The following is a 13,835-nucleotide window of genomic DNA, read 5'->3' as shown; positions in this document are numbered from 1 at the left end:
CTGACGTCTTACCATCCCTGATTAAAACAAAATTCACATACATTTTAACTCACCAGGAAATCCCTGAGTGTTCGAGGATAGTGACAGCTTTCAGTGGCTCTGTCCCACTTCAATGAAAGTGTTATTTCCCTGTGCCATCTACTAGACTACAGAAAGTGGCCTTGGAAACACATCTCTTTAAAAATACATATACATATTTTGGCCACACATCTCATGGGATCTTAATTCCCCAACCAGGGAGTGAATCTGTGTGCTTGGCAGTGACAGTGTGGAGAACTAATGACTGCATTGCCAGGGGATTCTTGAAGATGATTTAATTATTTATTGATTGATTTTTGGCTGTGCTGGGTCTTCATTGCTTTTGAGTGGGCTTTCTTTAGTTGCAGCGAGCGGGTCTGCTCTTCACTGCTATGTGTGGGTTTCTCATTCTGGTGGCTTCTCTTGTTGCAGAGCACAATCTCTAGGCATGTCGGCTTCAACAGTTCTTGTACCCCAGTTCAGTGATTGTGGCATGTGGGCTTAGTTGTTCCGAGGCATGTGGAATCCTCCTGGACCAGGGATCAAACCTGTCTCTCCTGCTTGGCATGTGAACTCCCATCCACTGCACCACCAGGGAAGTTCTCGAAAATAACTTTCAAGCTTGACTTTTCCCCTAGGAACACTTACAGCTCAGAATCCTAATCCCAGGCTGGAAATAGCTGGAAAGTGATTTGAGTTTGCCCACAGAAGAGGCACTGTGACCATTTAGGGGACCATGCAGGCCCCTGGCTGTTAACAGTCTGTTTGCTCAGTGGGTCCCAGGCTGAGTGAGGATTATGGCACTCAGGCGTGGAGGCCCTGGAGTGGCCTGCAGTGGACAGACACAGTCTCCTTCACCCCGCAGCCAGGTAGCACCCTCAGCGCCCTGGTCCCCACACCTCCCACACTGCCCAGGTGTCTGCCGGGTGGACACTCTGGGCCAGACTCTTGTGGCAGCTGTCATCGGTCTGAAGATCCCAGTGTCAGTCCCCTCTTGCTCCCTGGGTCAGCCTCACCTTGAGTAGGAGTGCTCCCCTCACCTTGAGGGGCTAGGCTGGGGCCCAGGTTTGCCAGGACCTCCTAGTTCAAGATGGTACACTGTGGTGACACTCCAGCAGAAGGGGGGACCCAGTAGGTCAGGACACCAGTGAGCTCAGGGTGCCTGAGTACTTGGCTAGGGTGTAGGGTTAAGAAGCAGGTGTACACCCAGTCCTTTCCCATTCTCCATCTATTCATCCTTTGCATAGATGCTCTCAGAATTATCAGGGAGGATGTGGAGATGGGAGAGCGGAGAATTGTTCGACCTCTGGAGGCATGGGGTGGGAGAACCAGACCACATCGCGCAAGCGCCCAGGGAAAAGAGCTGGTTTCTCTGAGCATACTAGATTTTCCCTTCCACTTCCCCTAGGAGTCCGTCCAGGAACTGACTCTGTCTACCTCCTTCCTTGGGCTCGCGCCCATTCACCGCGGCTTTGCCAGGGTTTGGATCATCAATGAGGCTGATGTCAGGGCCCTCCTCCCAACCTTGCCGCTCCAGGGCTGTCCAGTGTGAAAAGTTCCAAGGGCCCGGACCGCACGGGAAGCTGTGGCCTCCAAAGATGCGCGCAGCATCCTCCCCAAAGCTGAGGGAGCTGGGCGCCAAATGGGAGGCTCCTGCCGAGTCCCAAAGAAGTTGGGGTGCCCTCCCCCTCCACACAGGACCGCGTGGGTCTGCGAGAACACCCAGAAGAGGCTGCCCCAGGAGCCAGACGAAACTGGGGTAGGAGAGGGCACAGCGAGGAGCAGCCTTGACCTGACACCCGGGCGTGCCGCCCTTCGCCTGAGGGCCCACCGCCTCAGGTCTCTTGGCGGGTCCTAGATTGTCCCGCTGCCTCGAGCCCCGCGACGCAGCCAGGGACCCCAGCCAGACGTTCCGGTTGACGACCCTGCCCTGGGCCTCTCCTCTTGGTGGCCCTCACCCTTTCTGCAGCCCTCCCAGCCTCATCTCTGGGCTGTCGATGCCCCTCCACACTCTGCGGTGCCCGCGGCCCGAGACATCTCCACACCAAGGACAGGAACACCTACTCTCTCCACAGGGCTCCTCTGCGCCCCACCTGGCAGCTCGCCCCCGTACTCCACCGGGCAAAGCTGGGGCAGCGGCGTCTCTAGTCCTGGAGCCTGGAACAGGCCCAGCAGGCGCGTTCTGCCCGGGAGCAGCCGCACACAGACCCAATGCTGGGACTAGCGGCCCGGGCTGTCACCAGAGGTGCGCGGGGCAGGCCCGGGCGACCCTCAGGTCGCTCTCCTCCGGCTTCGTCGGGGTCTGCTGCCCGCCCCCAGGCCACACAGCAGCGGGCCCAGGCCCTCGCTTTCCCTCGGCCCCAGCTCCGCCCTCCTTGATCTATGGCCCCGCCCTCATCGATCTGTGATCCCACCCTCCTTGATCTTTGGCCCCGCCCTCCTTGATTCGTGGCCCCGCCCTCCTTGATCTGTGGCCCGCCCCCCTCGAACTGTAACCCCGTTCTTTACCGGATTCCGCCCCGCCCGCTCCGGGCTCCGTCGGGTCCCAAGCTACCTGGCCCCGCCCCTTCTCCGGCTCCCCGGGTTGGGGGCGCCGGCTGGGAACCACCGAGTCGGCTGAGCCTCCGAACCGCCCAGAGCAACCGGAAGTCTGCAGGGCCGAGCGGCCGCGAGCGTCCGAGGCCCGTTTCCGGCGTCGTCGAGCCGCTCGAGTCTCTGGCTGGCCCCCGGAGGGTGAGTCGGTGCTGAGGGCGTAGGTTAGGGTCGGGGCGGCCCACGTGCTCCTCCCCCTCGGGCTAAGAGGTCTCTTACCGTCCCCCGCGTCCTCCCGCCTCCGATGCGGCGGCCCCGCGCTCCCCCGGCCTCTCTGTGGGAAGCGCTGATGGAGCGGGCGGCTCTGAGAGCCCGTTGGCGCCGGGTAGGGCGGTGGTCGAGCCTTGGCCGTCTTGGCCGGGAAGAAGCGGGAGGGGTCATCCCGCAGATCCGGCCTCGCGGCAGCCTCGTAACCACCCCTTCGGCTCTTAGGCATGCTCCAGCCTGCATCATCTCCCTCGGGGACACTCTCCCGCACTGCTTCTCAAAGACCTAGACTTCGTGAAGGTGGCCAAAAGGGCTATGTCTTGGGGTCGTAGGCTGTGTATTTTCTCTTAATGTTGGCTGTTGCTTCTCTACAGGGGACCCAGAATCCAGCACTGGGAGGCACATGCCTGCTGCTGGCCAGGCCCTTGTGGGGAACCGCTTGACAGTGGTCACTGCTGTCTGAATCAGCTCATGGCCTAAAGCTTCTTCCCTCAGTCGCTTTTGGAGTCAAAATCTCCTCTAGGAAGTCCACTTCTCTTTCTGACCTCCCAGGGGGATGCCAGGGGAGGGGTCAGGTTTTTGTGCAAGGGTTGGAGTGGTCAGGTGTCCCCTCCTTTTTTTTCCTTGGCTTCCATCCTTCTGGTTCCTATCTACTCCAGCCTCCTGTCACATCATGACTCATCTTGCTGCCTGAGATCTTGCCCCACTGGCTCGTTCAGCCCTAGTCCTTCTTGCTGCGCAGGGTCCTTCCTGCCTCTGGCCCTTGCACACTCTGTTCCTGGTGCCTACGAGTTTCCTCCCCAACCCCAACCGAGTTAGCACCTCGGGAATGTGGCCCATCAGACTAAGTCAGAGTTTCCCAGTTTAAAGGCTTTCTGAGTGCCTTGTACTTGTGCTGTCATCACAGCTGTAATTTGGTTTGTTTGCATGATTAGTTAACTCTTTCCTCCACTAGGCTACTCCAAGAAGGTAGAGTTCTTATGCACTGTTCACTGCCACATCCCTATTGCACAGCCGAGCACCTGGTACACGTGGTAACTCCCCATTACATGTTTGTGGAGTAATTCTTCATGTCACACACTCTGAAAGATGAATGAAGCTTCGGAGGGCAGATACTGTAGTGCTATGGCCATTTTGGCCCCACCACAAGTCCCTGCCAGAGAATACTTGGAGTTGGAAGTAAAGAATTGGAGGACGCGGTACCCCCTCGATTAGTCTGGAAGTGAGAGGTTGGGGCCTCCAGGATCGTGACTTCTGACTCTTTGTTTAACTGCCAACAGGTCTCTCAGCCAGGACACGTGGATTCCCACCCACCGAGCCTCATGGTAGGAGTCTGACTTCCCCTGTTCCCTCCCTCATCTTGTGAGGCCCCTACCTGCTCCCCTGGGTACCCACCGTGCCCGATGGGCCTGGACCTAGACCCTCATCCTCTTGCTGACCCCTTGCCAGTCTTGGGTGTCTCCAAGATAGTGAGTAAACCCTGCTCAGATGGGGCCTGCCTGAGGCTCTTGGGGGAGGGTTGTAGATCCCCATGGTCTGGGTCCTCCCCTTGATTTTATTTTTTGGCCACACTGCACAACTTGCAGGATCTTACTTCCCTGACCAGGGATTGAGCCTGTGCCCCCTACAGTGGAAGCAGACTCCTGACTGCAAGATGGCCAGGGAATTCCTTCCTCCCCTTGATTTTAAAACCAAAGGGGCCTGGTGACTGTCTCACTCAGCCTTGTGGTCTGTGTGCTTGAGACAGCCAGGAGACTGGTGTGTGTCCTTTCAGGAGGCTGTGACATTTGGTGATGTGGCCGTGCACTTCTCGCGGGAGGAATGGCAGTGTCTGGACCCTGGCCAGAGGGCTCTCTACAAGGAAGTGATGCTTGAGAACCACAGCAGTGTGGCTGGACTAGGTGAGGCTTTATTCGGACACCCCTACTCTTTCCATCATCGGTCAGCACCCGCCTATTTTGGCCTGTGTTAGAGGCTGCAAATCTGGAGGCCATGTGGTCGAGCCCTCATGGGCTAGGCAGGGGCTTGGGACTGTGAGTCCTTGTGGGTCAGAAGCTGACCCCAGGAGGAGTCTTGGTGAGCCAAGCAGGCTGCCAGGTTTGCATGCGTCATGTAATTCAGTGCTCACAGGGTAGGTGGACTTTCTGCCTGAATGGGTAGAAATACAATCCAAACTTGAAATAGCTTAAACAGTTACTCAGATTTTCAATTTTTCTAGTGTGTACTTATTCAGAACACTCTTCATTTTTAATGTCTGTTATGTTTGTATTTGTTTCTCTTTTTTATTTTTGCATCATTTTTTTACTGTGTTGACCATGATTGATACTGCATGAGACTGTTTTATCTTTCAGAGACCCAGCTTGTGGGTTTTGGGGGGCAGGAAGGGCAGGGCACTCCATCACTGAGTCTTTCCAGCTTTCTTATTTCCTCCCTCTTAATTTATTGGGTCTTCTGTGTTGTTTCTTTTCTTTCCTTCATACTTTTTGGCTGTGCTCACAGTGTAGGTGGACTTCTAAAAGTTAGATAGGTGGACTTCCTGCCTGAGTGAATAGAAATAGAATCCAAATTTGAAATAGCTTAAAAAGCTACTCAGTCAGATTTCTTGTTGTTTCTTGAGTTTAGCATTTACCTGTTCTGTGTTTACCATTCTTGTTTCTAGTCAGTGTATTTAAAAACATGAAATTTTATGCATAAATATCACTTCAGCTGCATCCTACAAATTTTGACTCATATTAAATACAGTTGCCACTTACTAATTCATCACATGGTTTCCGGATAGTAATAGTTTTGAGCCACCCATTGTGATTGCTGCTGTGTCCAGCTGCACTTAGATCAGGTGCAGGCTGTGGTATTGTTTCATGGCCTTTGCACAACCCCCTTGCTGGCTGCCCAGGGACGTTTCTCTGTGAGCAGCACACGTGTGCTTGGCAGGAACCTATTTCCTGTTGAGCGTGGGGTCCTGCTGTCACCTGAGCCTTTGATCTTCTCTGCCTGCTGCCTTCTCCACCCGATGGCTGAAAACCTTAGGAGTGCTCTAACCAGAGGGCCTGACTGGCCCTTGGATGGGCTGGGAGCACTTCACACAGCTGCCCCACAGCATGGGGGCTACTGGCCCCAGAAGGCAGGTGCCAGGGGGTGCCCGCCAGTCTCCAGCCCTCTGCTGAGGCCCTGTGCTCTGTGTGAGGACTTGAGGCTGGGGCTGCTGACTGATGATTGGGCTTCACACCTTCTGATTTAAAATCCATTTGGTTGGTTGATTTGTTGTTGTATTGTTTCTTAAGCAGCCCTGCCTCTTGGAGCATCCCTGAGGGGACTGAGGGAAGTGCTGGCTGTGCCTGCTTCTCTCCTCATGGGGGAGAGCTGGCCTGTGTTCTGCAGACTTGGGTGACAGGACTCCGTGGCGATCCTGGCCCTGTCTCCATTTGCAGCAGGGCCAGACTGGGAGTCCATGTGTTCCTCTCTGTTCAGCCTCAGGAGGCAGCAGATCTGGACAGGAGGCCCCTGTGTTCCAGTAGCCCCCAACCCTTCACTTCTGGGGACCGGGGAGCACTGAGCCCCGAACTGCACTCCAGCCACAATGATGCCGTCTCCTCCTCTGCTGCCCCCACAGCAGGATTCCTGGTCTTCAAGCCTGAGCTGATCTCCCGGCTAGAACAGGGGCAGGAGCCATGGGTCCTCGACCTGCAAGGAGCAGAGGGGAGAGAGGCAGCCAGGACCACCCGGACAGGTGAGGCTTCTGGGGACAGGAGGGATCCAGGGTCCCCATGCCTGGAAAGGGCTCAGGTGGGAAGCTGGAGGGGGACCCCAGAGGCCATCCATGCAGCTTTGCGGGGCCTCTTGGGCATGCTGTGGGGTGGGCCTAGAGGTGTCGGCCAGCCGTGGGGCAGCCTCAGGAGAGACGAAACTGCAGAAAAGCAAGGGCATAGAAATGCTATGCATTATTGCAAGACAGTTTGGTTTTGAACCACGTTTTGTTCAGTTTGAATTTTACTAACGTTCTTATTAAGCAAAGGCACACATGTGACTCTGAGCAGCGGTTCACCTGCCACTGCCACACTCCCTCCAGAGTTTCATGGGGTCTGGGTGACCCCAGCCTCTCAGATGACGTTCCAGGGCTGTGTTGGTGTCCTGAAGCTGCTGTAACAAAGCACACAGACTGGAGGCTTACCACGGCCGAGATTGACTGTTCCTTAGTTGTGGGGACTACATGTCCAAGATCAAGTCACAAGCAATGTCGTGTCCCCTCTGAGACCTGTAGGGGAGGATCCTCCCTATTCAGCTTCTGGTGGCCCCAGGTATTCCTTGGCTGGTGGCCACATCCCTCCATACTTCGATGCAGAGAGCAAGCAGGGAGGTGGGCCCTCTGGAAACCCCCAGGAAGGAGGCGTCAGTGTAGCCCAGTGTAGTCACTGTGGCCACCTGGAAGCTGAGGGGCAGGGCAGCAAGGGATGGACTCAGCAGCGTGAGTCAGAGGGCAGGACTGGTGGCAGCTGGAGAGGACCCCACCCAGTGGACAGCTGAGGCCCGCCTCTCTTGGACTCACCCCTGCGTGCCCCTTAGCAGCTCTTGTGCCTCATTCTTCTCAGTACATAACACCCCCCTGTTCAGTTTTCAGTCCCTCTTTCCTCCTCACTCTGCTTCCTCTCACAGGCACCCTAACCCTGCCTCTTGTCCTCCACCCTTTGGGCTCACTTTGCTGCTTTGTGGGGTTTTCCTCGTACTCTTTCCCTGTGAGATGGCCTTTCCTCCACGTAGGAGACTGGCTGTTTGCAGTCTTCCAGGTATATAGTAACTGAATGAATGCATTAAGCATGAACAGAACCAGATTTTGACCACTGTCAAAAGGCATTGATTTCTCATCACATCTTTCCAAATGCTCAGTACAGCCTGTCCTGGGAGGGGCTCGGTCCCAGGGGTGGTATGCACCCCCACCCCCCCAGCCTCCTTTCTCTGAGCACAGGGGGGTTAGCAGCAATTTGCTTCCTGTTCATTTCAGATTCTACAGTTGGGACTGATGGTGAGCAGGCCTGTGAGGACATGGACAGTCTTAAATCAGAGTCCGGGGGGGTCATGGTCAAAACCTCGCCCCAGGACTTTCCCCAGAGTCCTGGCTTTGGAGACACCTCAGATCCTGAAGTCTGTTCACAGAGACAGCGAAGCTCCCTATTGCATAAAAACTTCCTGAACATGGGGACCACAGCTCCCAGGAAGGCCTTTGCCGAGGACGAGTTCCAGGGTCGTGGTGATCAGGGGAGCAGTGGCCGCCTGGGTTGTCAGCTTGATCAAAGTCAGGGGTCCTTCCGAAGGTGCGATGTATGTGGCAGGAGTTTGCGGTCTCCTTCAGATGTTGCTCTGCGCCAGGAAATGAATTCCCAGCAGAGACCTAACAGATGCCAAGAGTGCCAAACACAGTTACCTGATTGCTTTCAGGGGAGACGTCTGAGTGCCCTTCCTGGAGAGAAACCGCATGAGTGTAGGGAGTGTGGGAAGCTCTTCAGGTTGTGCTCACAGCTTTCTCAGCATCAGAGGATCCACACTGGGGAGAAGCCGTTCAAATGCACCGACTGTGGGAAGGCCTTTCGCCTGAGCTCAAAACTTATCCAGCATCAAAGGACTCACACTGGGGAGAAGCCCTACAGGTGCGAAGAGTGTGGAAAAGCCTTTGGGCAGAGCTCCAGCCTCATCCATCATCAGAGGGTCCACACGGGAGAGCGGCCCTATGGCTGCCGGGAGTGCGGAAAGGCCTTCAGCCAGCAGTCTCAGCTGGCCAGGCACCAGAGGACCCACACGGGAGAACGGCCCTACCCGTGCCGGGAGTGCGGCAAGGCCTTCAGCCAGAGCTCAACCCTAGCTCAGCACCAGCGAATGCACGCTGGGGAGAAGCTTGAGCTCCCGAGAACCCCGGAGAGTCCCAGCCTGGGTGCACGTCCCAGGATGCATGCCCCCGAGAAGCCATTTAAGTGTGACGAGTGTGGGAAGGCTTTCCGGTGGGTCTCCCGCCTGAGTCAGCATCAACTGACACACACTGGAGAGAAACCTTACAAATGCAACAAGTGTTCAAAAGCCTTTGGTTGCAGCTCACGACTTATTCGCCACCAGAGGACTCACACTGGAGAAAAACCATTTAAGTGCGACGAGTGTGGGAAGGGCTTTGTCCAGGGCTCGCACCTCATCCAGCATCAGAGAATCCACACTGGGGAGAAGCCGTACGAGTGCAGCGACTGCGGGAAGGCCTTCAGCCAGAGCTCGAGCCTCATTTACCACCAGAGGATCCATAAGGGGGAGAAGCCCTACGAGTGCCTCGAGTGTGGGAAGGCCTTCAGCATGAGCACACAGCTCACGATACACCAGAGGGTGCACACAGGCGAGCGGCCGTACAAGTGCGGCGAGTGTGGGAAGGCCTTCAGCCAGAACTCCACCCTTTTCCAGCACCAGATCATCCATGCCGGGGTGAAGCCCTACGGATGCAGCGAGTGCGGGAAGGCCTTCAGCCGGAGCTCGTACCTCATCGAGCACCAGAGGATCCACACTCGTGCCCAGTGGTACCGTGAGTACGGGAGCACCCTGGAGGCTTCCACCCACGCGAGTCGTAGGAGAGTTAATACTGTAAAGAAACTTCACAAATGTAACGAATGTGAGAAGATATTCAGGTGGCGGTCGCATCTCATTATCCACCAGCGAATTCACACTGGAGAGAAACCTTACAAATGTAGTGAATGTGGCAAAGCGTTTAATAGGAGCTCAAGGCTTACTCAGCATCAGAAAACTCACATGGGCTAGACCACTCACCTGTACAAATGTGTATAAATGTGAATAACCCTACAGCCTTAACTTATTTGACATGGGATCTTTTACACTGAAGATTTAGAAAACGGGAAGATTCAGAATTGCTCTCCTAGTGAGTGTTGAGATTCATACGTGGTGTATGTTTTTGCTGGCACGTTTGACCTTATCCCCTTCAATAAAGCTTGTGTCTCTCACATCAGGGTGACACATATAGCATTTGAATTCTCAGAGGGATGAGCCTGGGCCTTGAGGAAGAGGCATGAGAAGAGCCCCGGCAGCCCCATCAGATGAGTGGGATGAAAGAAGTTACCCGGGATGTCTTACTTAGGCTCCAGGTACTCAGACTGGCTTCTGCAGCAAGGATGTGTTTGTGCAGGGCTGCTGGAGGGGTGCCCGGGCTTCCTTTCTGCTCTCCTCACCGGATATGCCTCGCAGAGCAGCCCTTCTCTTCGGGGAGGCACTGGGTCCATGCATGTAGTCCTAGAGCAGCACCCAGGCCTGGGGACAGTGTCCCTGGCCTGCCATAAGTCCAGAACCCAGTGGCCTCCCCGAACGTTGTCTTACACTGGTTACAAGAATGAAAGAGCAGCCCCAAGGACACCACCAGAGGCATATCCTCAAAACACCAGCCACACGGACCACCAGAACTGGAAGGTCTGCAAGCAGACGCATGAGCTGGTGCCTTTGCATAGGCTGATGAGTGGTGGAGACGCCTGCTCACCAGGATCAGCATGGGGATGTGGCCTCAACGGGCCCCAGAGGTCCAGGGCAGAGGGCCCGTGGGTGCCAAGCACTGGGTGCCAGTGAGCAAGCCCACTCTGCTGGCATCGCCTCCTGCCCAGATTTTCTCTGCCAGCACGGCCTGGCTTGGGTCAAGTGGTCAGAGCACGTGGCCATCTTGTCACCAGCGGGAGGAACGTGCAGGGAACATCACTGCTTTGGTTGACTGACAGGCTGGGCTGCAGGGTGGCTCCTGGAGCAGCTCTCAAGGCCTGTGAGCCGCAGGGTGAGGCTGACATGCAGCAGTGGCTCCCACACGGCCTAGGGCCCTGGGCTGTGCAGGGGGACCCAGGACGAGGAGCGTCACCAGCTGCTACCCAGGACCACCCCGAGACCTGGCGATCTTTGGCACCATTGCCGATAATCACAGGGCAAAGGGCTGTCTCCTGTGAAGGGGCCACTTCTGTGTCCAACAGGTGACCCTGAAGTCACTTGAGGATTTATTGCAACAGGACTTGGGTCACGTCACACGGGTTGTGTCAAGCCCAGGTTTGCCTTGTGTGATGTAGCCCAGTAGCAGCCTGTAGGTTTCTCTCCGAGAAAAAGTGCCAGCCGCTCCAGGTGCCTGGAGAGGTTGGGACAGCAGAGTCCAGGATGTTCTCAGCAAGCAGACAGGACTCAGCCCCCCAGCAGCTCAGCCTGATTGGCTGCTTCCCTGGCACAAGGTGTGTAGGTCGCAACACTGTCTTGGGACAAGGATTGCCCCACCTGCAACTTCAGTGTGCTCCTGCCCTGAGTGGGAACCATACAGACTGTCCTCTGCAACAGCTGTAACCCTGCTTCACCCACAACTTGTGTCTGAAAGTCAGTGCAAGAGAGCAGGGACCTCTACAGACGCCAGAGGTTACGTCCCCACCTCAGCTGCTGTGCTCAACCAGGTGGTCACTGCTTTCAGAGCCGGTCAAGGTGGGCACCTCTAAGTGGGCCATATCTTGGCCTTTTGAGCCACCTGAGAGTGGGACAACATCAAGGTCCTGGGTGGGCATGCCACACCCCCACCCTCTGCTGGTGCTAGGAAAGTGGTTTGTCGTTGGATGGGCCCTCCTCACAAGGGAGTCCTCCTGGCCACTTCCTGCTAATGATGCACAAAGGGGTGCAGGGCCTCTGGACTCCAGGGTCTGTGCCACAAGGTGCTTGTCTTTCCTGACAGCACTTGCAGGCCACCCAAAAAGGGCCAGAGGACCCAGCCTTAAACGCACTCTGGCACCTGGACTCGGAATCAACATAGTCCTGTTGGGGGCTGGCCCACTGTGTGCCTTGCGGGACAAATGCAGGCCTGGGACCTCCACAAAACCTGAGCTGGGGTCAGTCCTGTAAATGCAGGCATGTCTGAGAAATGTAATCACAGACAGCCAAGGAGGCTTCGCCAATACGGCAGCTGCTTCCGATCTGACAGCCTCCTGGTTTTGCTTCCAGGCCGGTCAGCAGGGCTCCTGACCACGTGGGCTTGGTGCTGCTCACAATCCATGTGTGCTTGAATCACCTTCAGAATTTTCATGTCCCCGTTTACCTTGTAACAGGCCTAAGAACTAAGAATGGTTTTTACATTTTTAAATGGTTGGCGGGGGGGTGGTGGGGAAAGACTATTTTGTGACGTTTGGGAATTATATTGAAATCAGATTTCAGTGTGACCAAATAAAGGTTCTTGGAGCACAGCTGGCCCTTTGCTTGCAGGGTGCCTCTGACCGCGTGGCAGTCCTGCCTCCAGCCTTTGAGGTATTATTTTTCCTCTGTTCTGTTGTTTTGTTCACTTAAATGTCTCAGGATAACCAAAAATTCAATAGAAATAAATCTCAAGCCCTACATTCCAGCCTGGAATACTGGCTGCAGAAGTACTGGGTAAGGAGAATCCTTAGCTGCATCCACGTGAAAAAGGTTTGTGATATTGACGACATTGCGTTCAAACTGCTGCTGCATGGGTTTCAGATCCCAGAGCATGGAGAAGTGTCTTCATACTTGTGTGTGTGTGTGTGTGCTGGGAGGAGAGGAGAGGGCTGCCTGCCAGGTGTGGGAGTGCTGGACTATTCTATCCTACTTCCAAGCTGTATTTCCGAGTTGGGGTTTCAGGAACAGTAAACTCATTTTAAGAATTTCTGGGAATTTAACCAGAACTATAAAGGTGGCATAGAAATACAAGAAATTATTCTTAAGTAATTTTTTGAAACTTTGAACAGAGTTACAGATTTTGCCATTTGTTATAAACTGGTATATATAATCAGAACCATGAGAAAGTTGGTATTGTGTGAATTTTGAGGCACTTTCAACATGTTGTAGGAGTGATGCGGACTTTCTTGAGTTTTACACATTCATAAGTGAATGGTCTGTATCTCGTGCCTTCATTGGTTTTCTGTGAGCTGTAGTTTCTGGGAAATGAGCAGCTCTCATTCCTGTAACTCTTGTAACCCAGTCATTCGTGTGCCTCCTTTATGAGGATTCAGTGCGGCTGTGGTGCTGTTATCCCTCTGATAGGAACTGTAACTCAGTGTAAAGCCCCAAAGATCTGTTACTTATTTTTATTTTATATTGTACTATATTTTATTTATAGTGTTGTGTTTGTTTCAGGTGTATAGCAAAGTGATACAGTCATATATATATATATATATGAATTAACAAAAGCAGTTCCCATCTTTTGATGGGGAGTTTGTGGTTTATAATATAAATGGCATTATTTTGAGAGAGGGATAACTTAGGTAAGGCATTGGGTTTTTTTTTTCTTTTTGCAGCTTGAGGCAGTTGTAAAATAATGTAGCTTTTTGCAACTGTGTATTCTATAGTATTTTTTTCATTTGGTGATATTTTAACTGTTAATGTTTATGGCATTGTGCTTTGTACCATTTATTAAATTTTATAAATAATAAATAAATTGGAGTATAGTTGGTTTACACTGTTGCAAAAAAAAAAAAGAATTTCTGGGAATTTCTTGGCACTCCAGTGGTCAGGACTAAGCTTTCCCCTAGATCCCACAAGATGCCCAGCATGGCCAAAGAGAATTTCCAGAACGCTTACATAATAGATTCTAAAATACTTTGGATTTCTCTTTTGGAGACAATAAATTAAACTCATAATTTTGACCTGAAATTTGTCTTAATTATCAGATAAGCTTTATGATACTTTGAGCATTCCGAAAGCCTCACTAATAAAGTGGGGTGTCTGTGCAGAACCCAGTGGGTTTTCACATCTGTGTGTCCCCTTGTGGATGTGGCTTGCACTCAGAGCCCAGGAGAAGTTGAATGAATGCTGTGTTTGAGGTACATCCAGGCTTTGAGGTGAAGCTGTAGAGGCCCACAGATGAGAGGAAATGCTCCAGCGCCAAGAGTTTCCACAGAGGTCTACATAAAGTCAAACATCTGCTCTTTGCAAGGTCTTGTTCATGTCTGGTGACGAGGCAGGGCCAGCCCTGCATCCAAGTAGAGACTGAGCACAGGTGCAGGTGGACAGTCACTCTGCAGCCC

At 53.7% G+C, this 13,835-nt stretch overlaps 1 protein-coding gene across 1 annotated transcript; it reads left to right on the top strand.

Moving 5' to 3' along the window:
- The first annotated feature begins 3,927 nt into the window (after positions 1–3,927).
- ZNF7 (zinc finger protein 7) lies at positions 3,928–13,124 on the top strand. Its single transcript, XM_088844564.1, has 5 exons — positions 3,928–3,996; positions 4,098–4,142; positions 4,592–4,718; positions 6,428–6,544; positions 7,814–13,124. Exons 1-5 carry the CDS (start codon positions 3,943–3,945, stop codon positions 9,595–9,597), a joined length of 2,127 nt encoding a protein of 708 aa, XP_088700690.1. The 5' UTR covers positions 3,928–3,942; the 3' UTR covers positions 9,598–13,124.
- Positions 13,125–13,835: the final 711 nt, after the last annotated feature.

The sequence above is a fragment of the Moschus berezovskii genome, chromosome 16, assembly GCF_049115385.1.
Source record: "Moschus berezovskii isolate FMDL1 chromosome 16, NW_MosBer_1.0, whole genome shotgun sequence".
In the NCBI taxonomy this organism is placed as follows: Eukaryota; Metazoa; Chordata; class Mammalia; order Artiodactyla; family Moschidae; genus Moschus; species Moschus berezovskii.
This window is presented reverse-complemented; position numbering and strand designations above follow the sequence as displayed.